The 15,705-nt window shown below is 32.9% G+C and overlaps 2 protein-coding genes across 4 annotated transcripts in view; both read left to right on the plus strand.

The window, feature by feature from the left end:
* The first annotated feature begins 1,613 nt into the window (after positions 1-1,613).
* The window catches only part of LOC136990492 (pyruvate dehydrogenase phosphatase regulatory subunit, mitochondrial), a 39,838-nt gene continuing 25,746 nt past the window's right edge, over positions 1,614-15,705 (plus strand). The window contains exons 1-7 of one of the 3 annotated variants that reach the window (XM_067288877.1): positions 1,614-1,846; positions 3,986-4,238; positions 4,312-4,442; positions 8,414-8,495; positions 8,617-8,698; positions 11,266-11,368; positions 11,439-11,560. In XM_067288877.1, the coding sequence (XP_067144978.1) occupies positions 3,988-4,238; positions 4,312-4,442; positions 8,414-8,495; positions 8,617-8,698; positions 11,266-11,368; positions 11,439-11,560 (771 nt within the window). In that variant the 5' untranslated portion in view covers positions 1,614-1,846; positions 3,986-3,987. Of the gene's footprint in view, positions 1,847-3,575; positions 3,710-3,985; positions 4,239-4,311; positions 4,443-8,413; positions 8,496-8,616; positions 8,699-11,265; positions 11,369-11,435; positions 11,561-15,705 lie in introns of those variants that run through there. The other 2 variants (XM_067288879.1, XM_067288878.1) reach the window with 2 other exon arrangements.
* Positions 1,816-3,692, plus strand: LOC136990496 (fidgetin-like protein 1). Its single transcript, XM_067288883.1, has one exon. It carries the CDS (start codon positions 1,962-1,964, stop codon positions 3,690-3,692), a length of 1,731 nt encoding a protein of 576 aa, XP_067144984.1. The 5' UTR covers positions 1,816-1,961.

Raw genomic sequence — 15,705 nt, forward strand, 5'->3', positions numbered from 1 at the left:
CTTTTTGCCCGAGCAACGCCGGGCTCATCTGCTAGTGTAAATATAAAATCAAAAGATCTCCTGAAATGTCCCACCAAAAATACCGTACCTCCACATATTCCCTAAGGTCGGCTCACTTTTCCATTAAATTTAGTGCGAACTAAATTCACAACAAGACTACCGGAGGCGGTAGTACACTGGAATATTTCGATAGGTCCTAACGCAAGTTCAACTGATTCAATAGTACAACTTATGTTTTGCTGTGTTATCAGTAATTGACTCCACGCTGTAAAATTTGTTTGTGTTCAGTTGTTTACATTATCAATTGTATACATCTTTAAACACGTCTTCATTATGCTTAAATTGTTAATTCATCAAAATATGTAAACTTCCGATAACCCGATACTGTTCCGTTTCCTTATGCGTCGGATTACCGAGATTGCGCTGTACTTTTCAAATTTCTGTCTGGTGTACTTAGTCCATAAAAAATTTTATCTTTAAAACTTCGATAAAATGTTGACACATTAAGCCACAAAACCAATCGGAGACACTTGTTTTGTGATAGAAGTTGCTGCTTATACTTTTCTCTTATTAAAATATTAATAATTTCTATACGAGTAATAAAGTACACAAGTTGTTTTTGGGGTGGCCCGCAGGGGCGAACTGGCCTTAAAATTTTTTTGTGGAAAAAATTATTACAGGCCAAGCCCATAAATTTAAAAAATGTCTTTTTTTCTATTCATATTTAAAGTTGCAAAAATGACTCAACCCAAGGGCCAACTCTAGTTGCGTCGAATATATATACGAAGCGGGCTCTTGATATTTAGTACGATTACAAACGACTAGATGTTAATATTTAAAATTTTTATTTTATATAGCGTTATATTGCTTTGTAATATTTTGTGCAATGCCGCAGGTTGCCCATCTACAAGCAACGCCACCGTGGGTGAATGGCAAACTAAAGATTAGTTAGCTGAACCTAAAGAATAGATTATTTTTAATTAAATCGTTTGGAATATAAGGAAATTATTATTGAATAAAATTTTTACTTACCTAAAATAAAGGAAATGATATAATTGGCCATTAAATCTGTTATGACTACAGTCAGCGTTTTGGTGGCTGGGTGGAAAACTAACAACTCGTGTTTTCAAAGTTTAGCAAAGTTAGCAAGATTCATAGGGGTGGTGAATAGTTTCTAGCAACGTAAACAAATGATCAATTTTGTCTGTTTTGATTATTTTTCTCCTAGAATACTTTGCGTTTGGGCCGAGTCGGGTCAATGTAATGTTGGACTCGGGTCGGCCGGACTAATTTAACTTCAGACTCGGGTAGGCCCGGAAAACGATAAAAGCCTACACATATATCTATATTACATCTAAAAATTGAAATTTATCTTACTTGACGAAAAAAAAATAAATGAAATTTTTTAAAAATAAAACCGAACAAAACGGTATATTATGTACTGTACATACTGTATTTAGAAAAACGGCCCAAATTGTATACGGCCCATGTGGAATTTTCCACATTTTCCACATGGCCAGTCCGCCCCTGGTGGCCCGTCCGGAATACGTCGCTCCTCATCTGGCCGCCCATTGTGGATCTGGCCAACCATCGACGGTCTCGAGAAAGGACCTCAGTGCTCAGAGCAATGTCAGTTTTTCCGCCCCTAGAGTGAAGTATGGGGGAAAGCCGAAAGACTTTTTCCTCTTTTTAGTATTTTCAAACATCAATATTATCCCCGTAAATATTTTTTATTTTTCAAGCTAAAATAAAATTTGAAATAATATATTATAAACACATTATTCGAGCCAAAATGTAATTACGTCGAATTCTAAGTTTAGATGTCGATGGCCAAGGACGACAAGCGGTGAGAGGCTTTGTCGATTTTATGCGTTTTGTTTATTTAAAATGTCTTGTAAATGAGTAGCAACTTATTATTTATTTGATATCTTCGAATTATAAATTCTTCGTTTCATTGTAATATGACTGAATATCAGATAATAAGAGATTATTGGAATTGTAATTCGCGTAAGGATTCCAAAGACAAGTTGGAGGTTAAAAATGTTAATTATTTGATCGCTAGTCAGTTGAATTACGCCGCTTTGTCTAAACAAATCTCCTCTGATGCGGCACAATTGTTAATGTGGGAACGCATGAAATTGCACGAACGTGAAGTCGATGTGGTCGGTGATGATTCCAGTTATGCTGCAGAAGCTTTAAAAATCTCGTCCGTGAAGCAAGATGGAAAGCACTGGAAGTCCGAACTTGTCTCTTCCTGCTCGGTGGACGTTCCGGGTGTCTGTCGTCAATGGGGCCGGGGAAACCTCTCTTTGGTTGCAGAGTGTCTTTCTGCCGCATTTTCTGGAGACGGTCGCGATTCGTCTGTCAATGAGGCATGGATGGGATGTGAGAGACAGAACGCTCTGGGTGGCCAGAAGCGAAATCTGTCCCCATCTCGCCAGTTGGCGAAGAAGACGAGATCAGACTGTGATGCCGCAGTGGCCGAGACGTCCCGTCAGAACGGAGGGACTCGCGTTTGGCGGAGTGGCGGTGGTGATGAAAATATACTCGGAGTTGGAGAGAAGATGAGTTTGAATAAAAATAATTCAAAGAGCCTTCCGTTCGTGTCGGCAAAACGGCTGTTGACCGAAACTCAACAGAAGAGAATCTTCCAACCGAACAGTAAATCTTTAGTTTTGGCCAAGAACCGTTCCGTCACTATGTCATCTGGACGAAATTCAGGGACTCCGGAACAGTCTCCAGACAACAGGAACGGATTTGGAGACCCAACCGACAGAGCGATGAAGCACGTCGATCCAAAGATGGTGGAGTTGATGCTTGACGAAATAGTGGACCACGGTCCTCCCATCTCTTGGGACGACATTGCGGGTCTCGAGTTTGTGAAGAAGACAATTAAAGAGATTGTTATATGGCCGATGCTGAGACCGGATTTGTTTACTGGACTGAGAGGACCTCCCAAGGGAGTGTTGTTGTTTGGTCCACCTGGAACGGGAAAGACGTTGATAGGAAAGTGCATCGCCAGCCAGACTAAGTCAACATTCTTTTCTGTGAGTGCTGCCTCTTTGACTTCTAAATGGATAGGCGAGGGCGAGAAGTTAGTTAGGGCTCTTTTTGCAGTGGCCAGGTGTCGTCAGCCGGCGGTGATATTTATAGACGAAATAGATTCGCTTTTGACTCGGAGGTCAGAATCCGAACACGAGTCTTCGCGACGGATAAAGACGGAATTTCTCGTCCAGCTCGATGGCGCCACCACAAATGGAGACGAAAGATTACTTTTGATTGGTGCGACAAACAGACCGCAAGAACTGGACGAGGCGGTTCGGAGAAGATTGGCAAAACGTCTGTATGTGCCGTTGCCGGAGATGACGGCCAGGATACAGATAATTAAAACGCTTTTGAAAGAACATAAACATGTCTTAAGCAACGAAGATTTTGTCAGCATCGGAAATAGTACAGAGGGCTATTCCGGATCCGACATGGCAAATTTATGTAAAGAAGCAGCTCTGGGACCGATTCGAAAAATAAGTTTTGCAGACATAGAACGCATCACTCGAGATCAGGTGGAACCGATTTGTCTGCAAGATTTTTTAGATGCTTTGAAACAGGTTAAAGCAACTGTGTCCGAGAAAGATTTGCAGGCATATCTGGATTGGAATGAGAAGTTTGGAAGTTGTGCTGTTTTGAAAGCTTAACATTGAATTTAATTTGTGTAGTGTATTTAATTGCTAATTTTTCAAATTTTTAAATTGTAATTTCAGTCTACGTTATATATTTTAAATATATTGCCAACATGAATGATATAACATGTATATGATATGTTTATAAATAAATAAAAATTTTATAATTTCATAGATTTTGTTACTTATAAATTATTAAAGATAAAAATATTATGAAATAAATTATGATTAATTAAAGTACATATTTATTTATTTATTTTATATGATTTTACTTTTATTTAGAATTTAAAAGTAAAAAATTTTTTCAGTTATGCATTTCAAATTACCACTAAATCAGAATTGGTTTCGTCGTCATTGGTGTACGTGCAGACACTTTCTCACATCTCTAAGATTGCAGCATTCTGTATTGCAAGATAATATAACATGGGATTTTATTTCTCATAAAATTCCAACTAATGCAAGAGTAGTAATTTGTGGTGGAGGAGTTGTTGGATGTTCTGTTGCTTATCACCTTGTTAATGATTTTGGTTGGAAAGATGTAGTGCTAATAGAACAAGGAAGGTAAATTTTGTAAGAAATTAATTTGTTATTTCAAAGTCTATTAGAAATAAAATTTCATGTTTTTTTAAATTAGACTTGGCGGTGGAACAACTTGGCAAGGAGCAGGTTTATTAGGGCAGATTAAACATTCTCCAATAGAAAGCAGGATTTGTCAGTATAGCATAAATTTATATAAAGAATTTCATCAGAAAGGTTTTAATACAGGTAAATTTTAAATAATAATTAAGATGCCTATCTATTTTGGGAGAAAATGTTATTCCTTATTACACAATTGGATATTTTTTGTTTTTTTTCTATAATGTTTATTCAGGTGTGCTAATCAAATATGAACTATCAGTAAATTTCATTCATCTTTATTTTGCATGAAAATTTCCTACTTTATGTTAGAGTTAAATTTTTTTAAGCGTAGAAAATTGAATAATAAATAATTACAAGATATATAAAAGTAACTTATTTTTTATGTAATTACAATATTTACTATAAAAGTACACAGTAATACCTGTAATCTAGTTTAAAAAAAAAACAATTTATTATAAGAACAAATGTTTTTAACTGTCTTTAACAGCCATCGTCAGGTTATAGAATCTTACATAGAACAAAAAAATCAAAGAACAAAATTTAAATAAAATGGAACTCCAAATTTGTGCTGGTGGTTGCAGCATGGAAGAATGGTAAAGAAAAAATTAAAATAAATTACTAAATGAAGGTTAAATAAAATGCATGTAAATAAAAATAAATATAACAAGAAAAATCAAATAGAAACAACTAAAAATATAAATAAGGTTAGAGATGTTCATAAATAGCCTTCTGGTTAGTCTGGCAATGTCTGTTAAATACAGATGAAAACATTTTGCTTTCTTGTAATTTCTTGCTGGATATTGGTTATATGTGCAGTGTTTTTTAATAGCTTTCCATGCATGCGATACCGAAGATGTGTCCTTAAAATTAATGGCAAAATCTTAGTCACTAAATTTCCAGGTTTTCAAGATACTTGAGATATATTATGTAAGATATGCATCTTATTGAAAGCCATTTGGACATCCTTCTCATAAGCAAAGGCTGCAAGGGCCATTCTGCACAAACCCTTTCAAATGGTGTAGCAATGTTTGTCGAGTGTAATATTCGATGGTCTGCAGGTAGCTCCAATGTACTCATAGTGCTGATCTATCCTGTTATCAAAAATAGCAATCATGTAAATGCCAGGTAGTGAAGATCAATTGCATCTCTTTATTGTTCCTTGGCAAAGAAAAAATTGTTGGATTTCTTTTAAATGCAAAACTAATGTTGGCTAGCCAAGATATTTCTCCATGGATACCTTAGAGTAGGCATGTCAAAGATACGGCCCGTGACATCAATTCAATAATGCTATCTATTTATATTTTATTATCTTGATACCAAAAAAATGCTATATTTAAGTACAAAATATCGCATTTAAATCGTACTTAATAAACAAAATTGTTGAACTCTATTATTATTATTACGGTGCAAACCGAACGGCGTAAAGAACATAGGGAAGGAGAGGAGCTGTGCGGAGACAATAACTTGATTGATGGACTACAGAGCGGCACTGGGCAGCATCTATAGACGTATAGGAACCGCTACAAACAAAAGAATAATATATAAACAGAATCCTACTATATACCAGCTGTTAAGAGCGGATAAAGACGCCATGGACACTAACTCCCTTCTGGGGGTTTACAGAATCCCAATTATGGACACACGGAGGCAGAATAAACTGTTTTACATCGGAGCCACCAAAAGATCACTCAAGGAAAGGCTGGTGGAACATCAGAGAAATATAAGAAGCGAACAGCCATGCACAGCGTTGGCGACTTACGTCCTGGCAGATCCCCAAGAAGTCCAAGCTGAATGGGCCCAAGCAAGATTAATACAAACAGTTCGCAACATAAAGCACCTCCGTTATACAGAAGCTTGGCATATCTGCAAAGCAAGCCAGAAAGGACAATCTATCAACTTCAGAGAGGCTAGTAAAGTATCTGCAGCCTGGTGCTTAGGTGGTATGTAAACGTCAGAAAAGCGGATAAGCGGAAGCTTACTCAAGGACAGAACCCGTTAGTTATTGTCTCCGCACAGCTCCTCTCCTTCCCTGTGTTCTTTACGCCGTTCGGTTTGCACCGTATTTTTATGTTTGTATTTTATTTTTAATGTCTCCATGGAGCATATTATTTTTCATTGTCAGTTATTTATTTTTATTTTATTCTCATGTATTGTGTTATTTAATACGCATTGATGTAGAGATGGCGCACGCAATTCTCTTTAAAATATTTTTAAAAACGTTCCAAATGCTTGTTCATTACTGCAGATTGTCTTTGTGTTCGATTTTTTGGATATTTCCTGAAGAAGGTCGTTAAATACGACCAAAAACGTTTGTTAGTACCTAATAAACATGGCTGCAAATCTATAAGGTGTTCTGAGTATGTTGTTTTGATAAGTTATGCAGTCTACAATGAGTTAAAATTATCACACTTGAGAAGAGCTTCAGAGGTCAAATTTGGGGTACTCAAGGTCATGGCTGATTGTGAAATTTCCTACTCTTTCCATATAAATGTAACTTTTACCTCCCTACCTATTCCAGTAATAAAAAGTATGGTTTCCCATTAGAAAAAGCTTATAATTTAAACCTTAAAATAATCTTGACCTTTGACATAGACCATAAGGTCAAAGGTATATCTGGTTGTAAAATTTCCCGGTCCTTCCATTGCTGGGGTCAAAAATATGTTCCCATTGAAAAAAACAGACTTGACCCTCAAATGACCTTGGAGGTGAAGGTCACCTATTGATTGGCCCTTTGAAACCCTACAACTTTTGTCTATACCTTTTTCCCAAAATAATGAGATCCAATTAAGTTATTTCATTGTCTCAAGATAAAAAACACCCTGTATACAGTATGTCAGTGTTTCTCAAACTTTTTGGTCCGCGACCCCCTTTTGCACTTAAAAATTTCAAACGACCCCCGAAGAATGAGTATGTGTAGAAAAACATCCCGGAGGGAGGGGGGTTAATTTAAATTCAGGACGAGTTAATTTTTGTTTAATTAATCTATTCCATGTTGAAATTTCTCTCTGTTGCATGTCGCTTTGCGTTGAATTTTTGTCAATGTTAAGACTAATGAAATTTTTAAAAAATTATTTCTTTATTTTTCACAAACAAAATAAATATATTGAAAAATATAAAAACAAAAAACATTATATTTCGGAAGTTAATCTAGTCTCGAAACGTTCCGATTCAGCACAACACAGTCCTCAGAAAAACAAGCAAAACTTACCACTCACGATGGGAAAAAGTCTCGTTCAAATACTGGCGCGTCCTTAAGTCCCTCTCATGGTCGCGCCAGTGTTGCCAGCTAAAAACGCATATCAACTAAAATAATATCGGAGTATCCCAAGACATAGCCAAATATTGTGGCGCCACAGCACTAGCGGAAATTCGAATTTGCCGAATGAAACGCTTTCGGTTGATCGGTTTTCGGATAATCGACGCTCTACCTAAGTCGACTTGCCTACAGACGCAACGCTGCTAGCGAACATCGTTCCAAATGACAACGCTGTTCTATCATAGTTTAGGCGGAGAGTGGAACTCGGGGGATTCCCCAATAGCGCACAAATTTATGAATATTATATTTAGGCTCGTATTTAAATATTTATTTTGTTTTTATTTATATGTGCAATTTATTTAAGTAAAAATTATTTTATATATTTTTTATTTCTATTATTTCTAAATATGAATCTATAGTAAATTTATAAAATATTTGAAAAAAAATTGATTTGGCATCAATTTTTCAGCGACCCCCCCAAATATTTTTCACGACCCCCACTTTGAGAATCACTTCAGTATGTGATTAGTAGTAATATATCTGTGATATATTGACTGTAGAAGAAATTTATAAAGGCAATTAGTATAAAATTGATAAATTTTTACATTTTTAATATAGAAATAACATTTTCTTTATAATTGCTGAAATAATTGATCTAATTTTAAAATAATGACAATAAATTACCTAGCAATGTCAAAGGAAAGTTATTACATACAAACAGAATGGATGACAAAAAAATTAAAGTACAGTTGAGCTTGGTTCTAATGAGCCTGACAGGATCAAGTGCAAATAACAGTAATAAATATTTACTTAACATTATAAAACAATTTTTTAAATTTAGGTTGGAAAGAATGTGGGAGTTTACTGTTAGCTAGGAAGAAAGATAGAATGATCGAATTTAGACGTTTAGCTGCTGCTGCAAAGTAAGAGTAAAAATCTTGCAAATGGGATAAGTAATTGAAATTTATAAATAATTTTTTCTATAAGATTAAATAAAATTAATCTAAATTATTTTGAGAATACATTTCTTACTTTTTAATTTAGAATGGTAGATGTTGAATGTGAATTATTATCACCTGAGGCAGCTCAAAAACATTGTCCAATTATTAGCACGAAAAACTTAGAGGTAAGCAAATAATTATAAATTAAATTAGAGGAATTTAAAGTATAATATAACCTACATTTTTTATTTACCAGAAAGATCTACAGCTAATAATGATGTAGCTTATAAGTTAAATATCACTTTTATTTTTTGTTGCTTTATATGTAAAAAAAATTGCACCAAGTAAAAACTTATCACAATTTAGATGACAGTCAAAATTTTTCTTATGGGGTTTTTTTTTGTTTTGATGAAGATAAGCTTGGTACTTGGAAGTAATTTATAAACAACAGTAATATAAGTAAAACTCTTGTGGGTACTGCTTCGAAGCACCAAGCTTATCTTTAACAAAATAAAACTCCTAAGAAAACTTTTGACTGTCATTTAAATTGCTGTAAGTTATTACTTGGTACAATTTTTTTACACCTAAGATGTTTTTGTTTCAATATCAATTGTTTTTTGGTTAATGAAGGCTTGAAAGTGTTTATTCTGAAAGAAATACAGATACTCTCATTTTAATACATTACTTATTAATTTCAATAAATCATAAGCTGTTATATTAAGCTTTTCTAAGAATAAGTATGTACACATTTTATTGCATTGTGTGGCTATTTACTTTTTTTACTACAGTATTGTTGCATGCTATCCATTTGTTATTTTCTTTGAACATACAAGTGTAATGCCCACTTTGCAATTGACATTCACAGTAAAATTAAAATGAATAGCCTATCACATTACAGCTAAATGAAAAGTGCTTATTGCATCAGGATGACTCAATTATTCAAATATAACTTTTATTAATATGGGAATGCATTTCAGTACAGAGACCCCTCATCAGCTCATTTAAAGATTAGACATATGGCAGTAAACACAATAAATATCTAAAATATTGTAATAAAACACAGATTATATACTGACATTATGTGCACTGTGTATAAAATTACATAAAATACTAAATTAAAATTAATTAAAATTGTACAATACAATAATAAAAATAACTGATGGTTACAGTTAGTCTGGAACTGACAAATTAAACTGTTGTCTTCATAAAACATAATATTGATTTTTACTCAATTTAATTTTTCTATTACTTATCTTTATGTTAAAATAAATAAGCTTCAATTCATATTAATCTCTTCTATGTTATGTTGTTTAGACTATGTCATAATTTTACAATATTAATAGAACATTAGATGTTATAAGTTTAGACTATACTACAACCTTGATACTGATGATTTACATTATATCAGGATGCTTAAGATTATGTGTTTGGACAACAAAAAATTAAAATCATAGAACAGAACGTGTTTTTAAATTATCTGATCGAATATGCAAAGTTGTGCATGTCAGATACAATACACTGAATTAGATGATCTCAAATAGCATTCTCTAGGCTGACAAAATAGAGTGTCTCTCCTTGAAGTTAACTGCCATCCCTATCTAGAAGGTTTTGTAACTTTCTATTCTTACTAGGTATCTGTTGAGACACTATTTTCTTTCAATGTCATATGTGACTACTATACGGAGTGATGAAACTGCCTTGGCTGAAACATCTGAAAAGGATAGAAATCCACAGTCATTAGGAATAGGATGGCATGAATATAGATAGTCCATTTATATGCTACCTTAGGCCTATAATCATAAAATTTAGCAAAATTGCCACAGAGGAAATCACTGTGAACTTTGATGATAGAAACAATAATGTAACTAAACAATGACGTCATCTATGTTTATGTCCAAATACATTTTAATTTGCCATTATGTTGTGAGCTAACATGATGACATAACAGCTTATTAAAAGCATTTGGACTGAATGCTTTCGATACACTATTTAGTAAAATTGTTATAAAAAGTTTTAATTGGCATAAATTTGAGCTTTTGTTATTCTGGATAACATTTTGAATGAAAATAATTTGTTTGGATGCTAGTTTATTCTTATAAGCATAAAATTAAGCATAAAACTGAAATAGCTCTATGAACTTTGACCTATTGACCTGGAAGGTTCACTCACACACCACTGATAACAAGAAAGGCTTAAGTTTAAAATTGGAGCTTTCTAGACTTAGTAGTTTTTTCTCTACAAGCATCTGTAGTGCCAGATGAAGAAAAGAAGAAAATGTATTTGTTTTGGCGAGTTTTTGTACTTTTTGTTTGCTTATATTTTGGCAACTGCTTTACAGAAAATCTTGAAATTTTGTTCACTATCTAACAAAACAATTATTTTTTGAACAAGGTATTCAGAATTACTTTAGATGTTTGGGAATGGAGAAATTGACCCCCAGCTACAAAGTCCTCTGAATATGACAACTTTAATTATGATCACCTGGTATATTATTATATATTTTAGTACATGGTTTTTATTGTATTCTCCACTCCATCAATTAACAAAACAACTTTCTGTTATTTGTTGTTGTTTTATTCATACTTTCTGGAAATTACAATGAGTAACTTAAGATATATTTTTCTACAAGCTAAAACAAAATTTCAATTAACTATTATTCTTTACTTGAATATTCTACTTTATATCTCAATATTTACAACTAAAATTTTTAATATTACATTATATAATTTGAAATTTTATTGTCTTAATTTAGAAAATAAATTTATACAGGGTGCTCTTTGGATTCCTAGCGATGGTGTTGGAGATCCTATTAATATCTGTAATATTTTTGCTAGCGAAGCGTCCAAAAAAGGCACGTAAATGTTTAAACTTTATTGCTTAAATTTCACCATAATTTGACTAATATTAAAATATTTATTTTAGGAGCAACAATTGTAGAAGGTTGTAGCATACAACGAGTCATCACTAATGAGCGACATTGCGTGAGTGGAGTCGAAACTAATAAAGGACTCATTAATTGTGACTATTTTGTCAATAGTGCTGGTGTGGTAAGTGCTTAATATCTCATAAAATTGCCATCAGTTATTAATATTGTATATCTGTTGGATTTATATTTGTGCACTAACTTGATGTATTGATTTGACAATAATTAAAAAGGACAGTTTGTTTTTAAACTTTTTTTTTTCATTACTTGTTAAACTGCATATAACAGAAAGTTTTTAAAAACATTCCAGTATGTGCAGTTCTATGTAGAGAAATATCCTTTAAGTCTCTATAATTATTCATATTATGAACATTTTTGAATTTAATTAATTTGAATTCTTTTTGTGAAATTTCTGTACACTCAAACCTGTTTTTGTGCGGTCTATTTTTGTGCGATTTGTTTTGTGTGATTTTTTGTGCGCGGTATATGAATTTCAATCAAATTGGTATACTGCACAAAAATAATTGCACAAAACACATTGCACGTATAAAAAATTGCACTAAAAAAGACCGCACAAAAACAGGTTTGAGTGTAAATAATAACATTGTAAGAATTTATTTTATTTGCATTGTGATATGTCAGGCAAGAATTATAATGTAAGATGAAGGGTCATCATAAAGCAGAGAGGATAAAGGAAAATAAAGTGTAGCTTTTTTAAAAACTATTAGTAAAATAACATATATTTCTTAATAAATAGAAAGAAATAATGCATATATTAAATTTATTTATGAAACAATAGGCATTGTTTTATAATGAAATCGTAAAATTGTAATTTTTTTGTTTTTTATCTGAGATGAAGCAAATATGAAATATTTATCATACATGAATTATCATAATGTCTTATTGATTATTTTTAATTCTCAAGACTTTTGTTAAACTACTTTAAAATACTGAATATGAACTAAATTAATGTTTTATATTATATAATTCATAAATTTAAATATTTTGAAAACTTATATTTTAATCTATATATATAAAAACGAATGTATGTCTGTCAGTCTGTCCTTCATGCATTACTACACCATTTATCCGATTTCCATGAAACTTTGGGAAGTTTTTTAATATTGGAAGTTGTTTAATACACTCCCGCAAAGGTTTGTGGCATATGTAAAGACCACCATTTCCCCCCTTCCAAAAATATCTTTATATATGTATTAAGGCTTTTATGTCCAACAGATGGCACTAACTCTGACGACCTAAGTTTGCTTTTCTGTGAGGCATTATGCTTTTCTGTGAGAATGGACTAAAGCAGATCATTTTCTATCTATCTATATAAATAAAATATAACATTCGTTTGTTCCTACCGATTCCTTTGAAATTTTGACACAATGTTGCATTCGAATATGCACATGTTTTTATATAATATACATGTTGAAATTCCCCCCACTGGGGGGAGATGGACAGGATTAAGGCTTACGTGAAGAACTTGGCTTCTGTTATACTATTTTAGATGCAGTTTTTTGCGTTTTAATAGGTGACGTCAACAGAATATACAGTAAAAAGGGATTTTTCGATATTTCCTTGCGGGGGAGAGGGACAGGATTAAGGCTTACTGTGAAGAACTCGGCTTTTATTATACTATTTTAGATGTGTTTTTGATTGTGGTTTAATAGGGTATGTCAAGAGAATGTACACTAAGAAGGGATTTTTTGAAATTCCCCCACGGGGGAAGTGTTATACATTTATAATAGATACATTTTGAGCCACAACAACGCGTGGCCGGGTCAGCTAGTTAATCTATAAAACTTTTGTAATATCTGTTAAATACTGGTCAAAGTTTCTTCTTTTCCTGATTTTAAGTCATGCAATTTCAAAAAAGACTATAACAAACATTTAAAAATTAAAAAACATCCTTTTATTGAAAAGACTATGGTCTTGTTTATAAAATCATACCGCCGTTTTTATTACCAGCACAGAGGTATGAAGGAGTTGATATACATGTCAAGAGTTGATATTTGACATAGAGTATTAGGTGCCCAAATCATTTGTGCATAAAAAAATCCAAACTTGTAGGTAGTCAGGGGATCAAGAACTGAGTCAAAATAAAATACAAAATGGCAGGCTTCAAACGGGCAAAACAGGCACCTCACCCCACCAAAGTCAGGTGGGGAGAGTACCACCCACAGTCATTCTAGGAAGTGAACTCTGACCTTAGGACTGAACACATAGTTATTTTCTTTGTTAAATAAAATTTGGAAGTGCTTCAAATATGACATTAAAACAGGGTTTTATGTTGTTACAAGTGGGTTTTTTAACATTAGTATAGTAAAATAGTGGGACCGATAAAAATTTGACGTGTAGGGCAGAGGGCACCAACATGTGATCTTTGCCCTCTGACCTCACTTTGCTCCTGAACTCCAATGAGGAGAGACAGCTTTTCACTTCACATTAGTTAACCTTTCGAGTCGACAGCCATGCCGATCTTGGATTTGTATTATATCTCGACACTATTGTAAATATTGCGTAGTCGATCCAAATAAAATAAATTATTTCCCTGGGTCATTTCTCAGTTAATTTTTACCGGCGGAACAAAAGACGTGGACATCACAGACAAGGTAGGATTTTAGCCACGCCGCCAAAGACGTTATATTAGGATTGTCGTTACATCCGATGACATTATAATCGGGTTAAACTGTATATTGTTTGTGCAAAATAAATAAATAAATTCGGACGATACAATAGCCATGACTATTTTTTTTAAAAATGGAGAATTTTTGTTAGGCATTGACAAAAATTCAACCCAGGCCGACACGCAACAGAAAGAAATTTTGACATGGATAGGTTAATTTCACCGAAAATGCATCGTGGATGAGGCTGGCGAAGTTTGAATGATTGCACTCAAAACCAGTGATACCAAAAAAGATTGGAGAATGAGAATGAGACCTGCTTGAGCATCAAAGTTATTCCACTTAGTAGTGAGTCTCCGAGACATAGTCTTGTCCCAAATACGGCTTTGCCGTTTTACTTGTTTTCACTTGTAAATACATTTCAAATACATTCTTGTTTAACTGCATATAATTAATCGACACACAAAAACCTTCATAATGCAGCTTTTAATTCAAATTATCAAACATTTTTCATCCATTTTGAAAGGCCTTCGTCAAAAATATAATAATTGAATGATTCTTATTTTCAATAAAGATAAATAAAATAAGAAAATCAGGAAAATAAGAATCATTTGATTATTATATTCCTGACGAAGGCCTTTCAAAACAGCCAAAAACATTTGATAATTTGAATTAAAGGTTGCATTATAAATGTTTTTGTGTGTGCATTTCAAATACCACTACTGTGGTATTCCTCTTCACTACAAATTTAAAATTAAAATTCTACAAATAAATAAAGTTACAAGTAAAAAGATTTACAGAATTCTGAAAAGAACCATAAAAATTACATACCTTTATAAGTTAATACAGACACAAATATTTGACATCCTTCTAAATAATTTTATAAGAGTTCAAAATTTTCAAAAAAAAATATAACTAAAAACCCATTGAGACTTTTTGGAATTCCATAAATCTTTTTAATTATAGCATTGTTAATTGTAGAATTTTAGTTTTTAATTTGTACTGAAGAGGCATACCACAGCAGTGGAATTTGAAATGCATTTACAAGTGAAAATAAAAGGCTCTTTTTAAATTTTAAATGTTTGTTATGGTTTTTTTAAATTGTATGACTGGTAAAATTAGGAAAAGAAGAAAGTTTGATCAGTATTTAACTTAAAATTCAAAAGTTTTATAGATTAATACATACATTGGGTGATCAGCTAATGAACATAATTTGTTCCAAGACCACGTTTGCTACTTGAATTGTTCATTAACCGATTTACCATAGATTTTTGTGGGAATTTGGTTAATTTGTTCTGGAGACCCAAAAAATAAATAAATAAATTATATACTCTCTTACTAAGTTCATTTATATGTAATAATAAAAATACATATATACACTGTCTTGCATTTTTATCAGTCATGTTTTTTTCCTGTTTGTGGGGTGTTAAAGAATCTGTCTAATGTCGATTGCTTTTCTCTCTTCTTCAGGATTTTTCAGAAGTAATTAATAGCATTGTCATTATAGAGATCCCTAAGCCTATTAACCTCAACCTGGTTTGGATGCCATTCTAATACCCTGTTTGCACCAAGTATTTCAATCTACATTGTGTCCAAGGTCAGCGACTGTGTTGTGGTGCGACCTCTCTCGACTGTTTTGATC

Source organism: Centruroides vittatus, unplaced genomic scaffold, assembly GCF_030686945.1.
Source record: "Centruroides vittatus isolate TY-2023 unplaced genomic scaffold, ASM3068694v2 scaffold_944, whole genome shotgun sequence".
NCBI lineage: Eukaryota > Metazoa > Arthropoda > Arachnida > Scorpiones > Buthidae > Centruroides > Centruroides vittatus.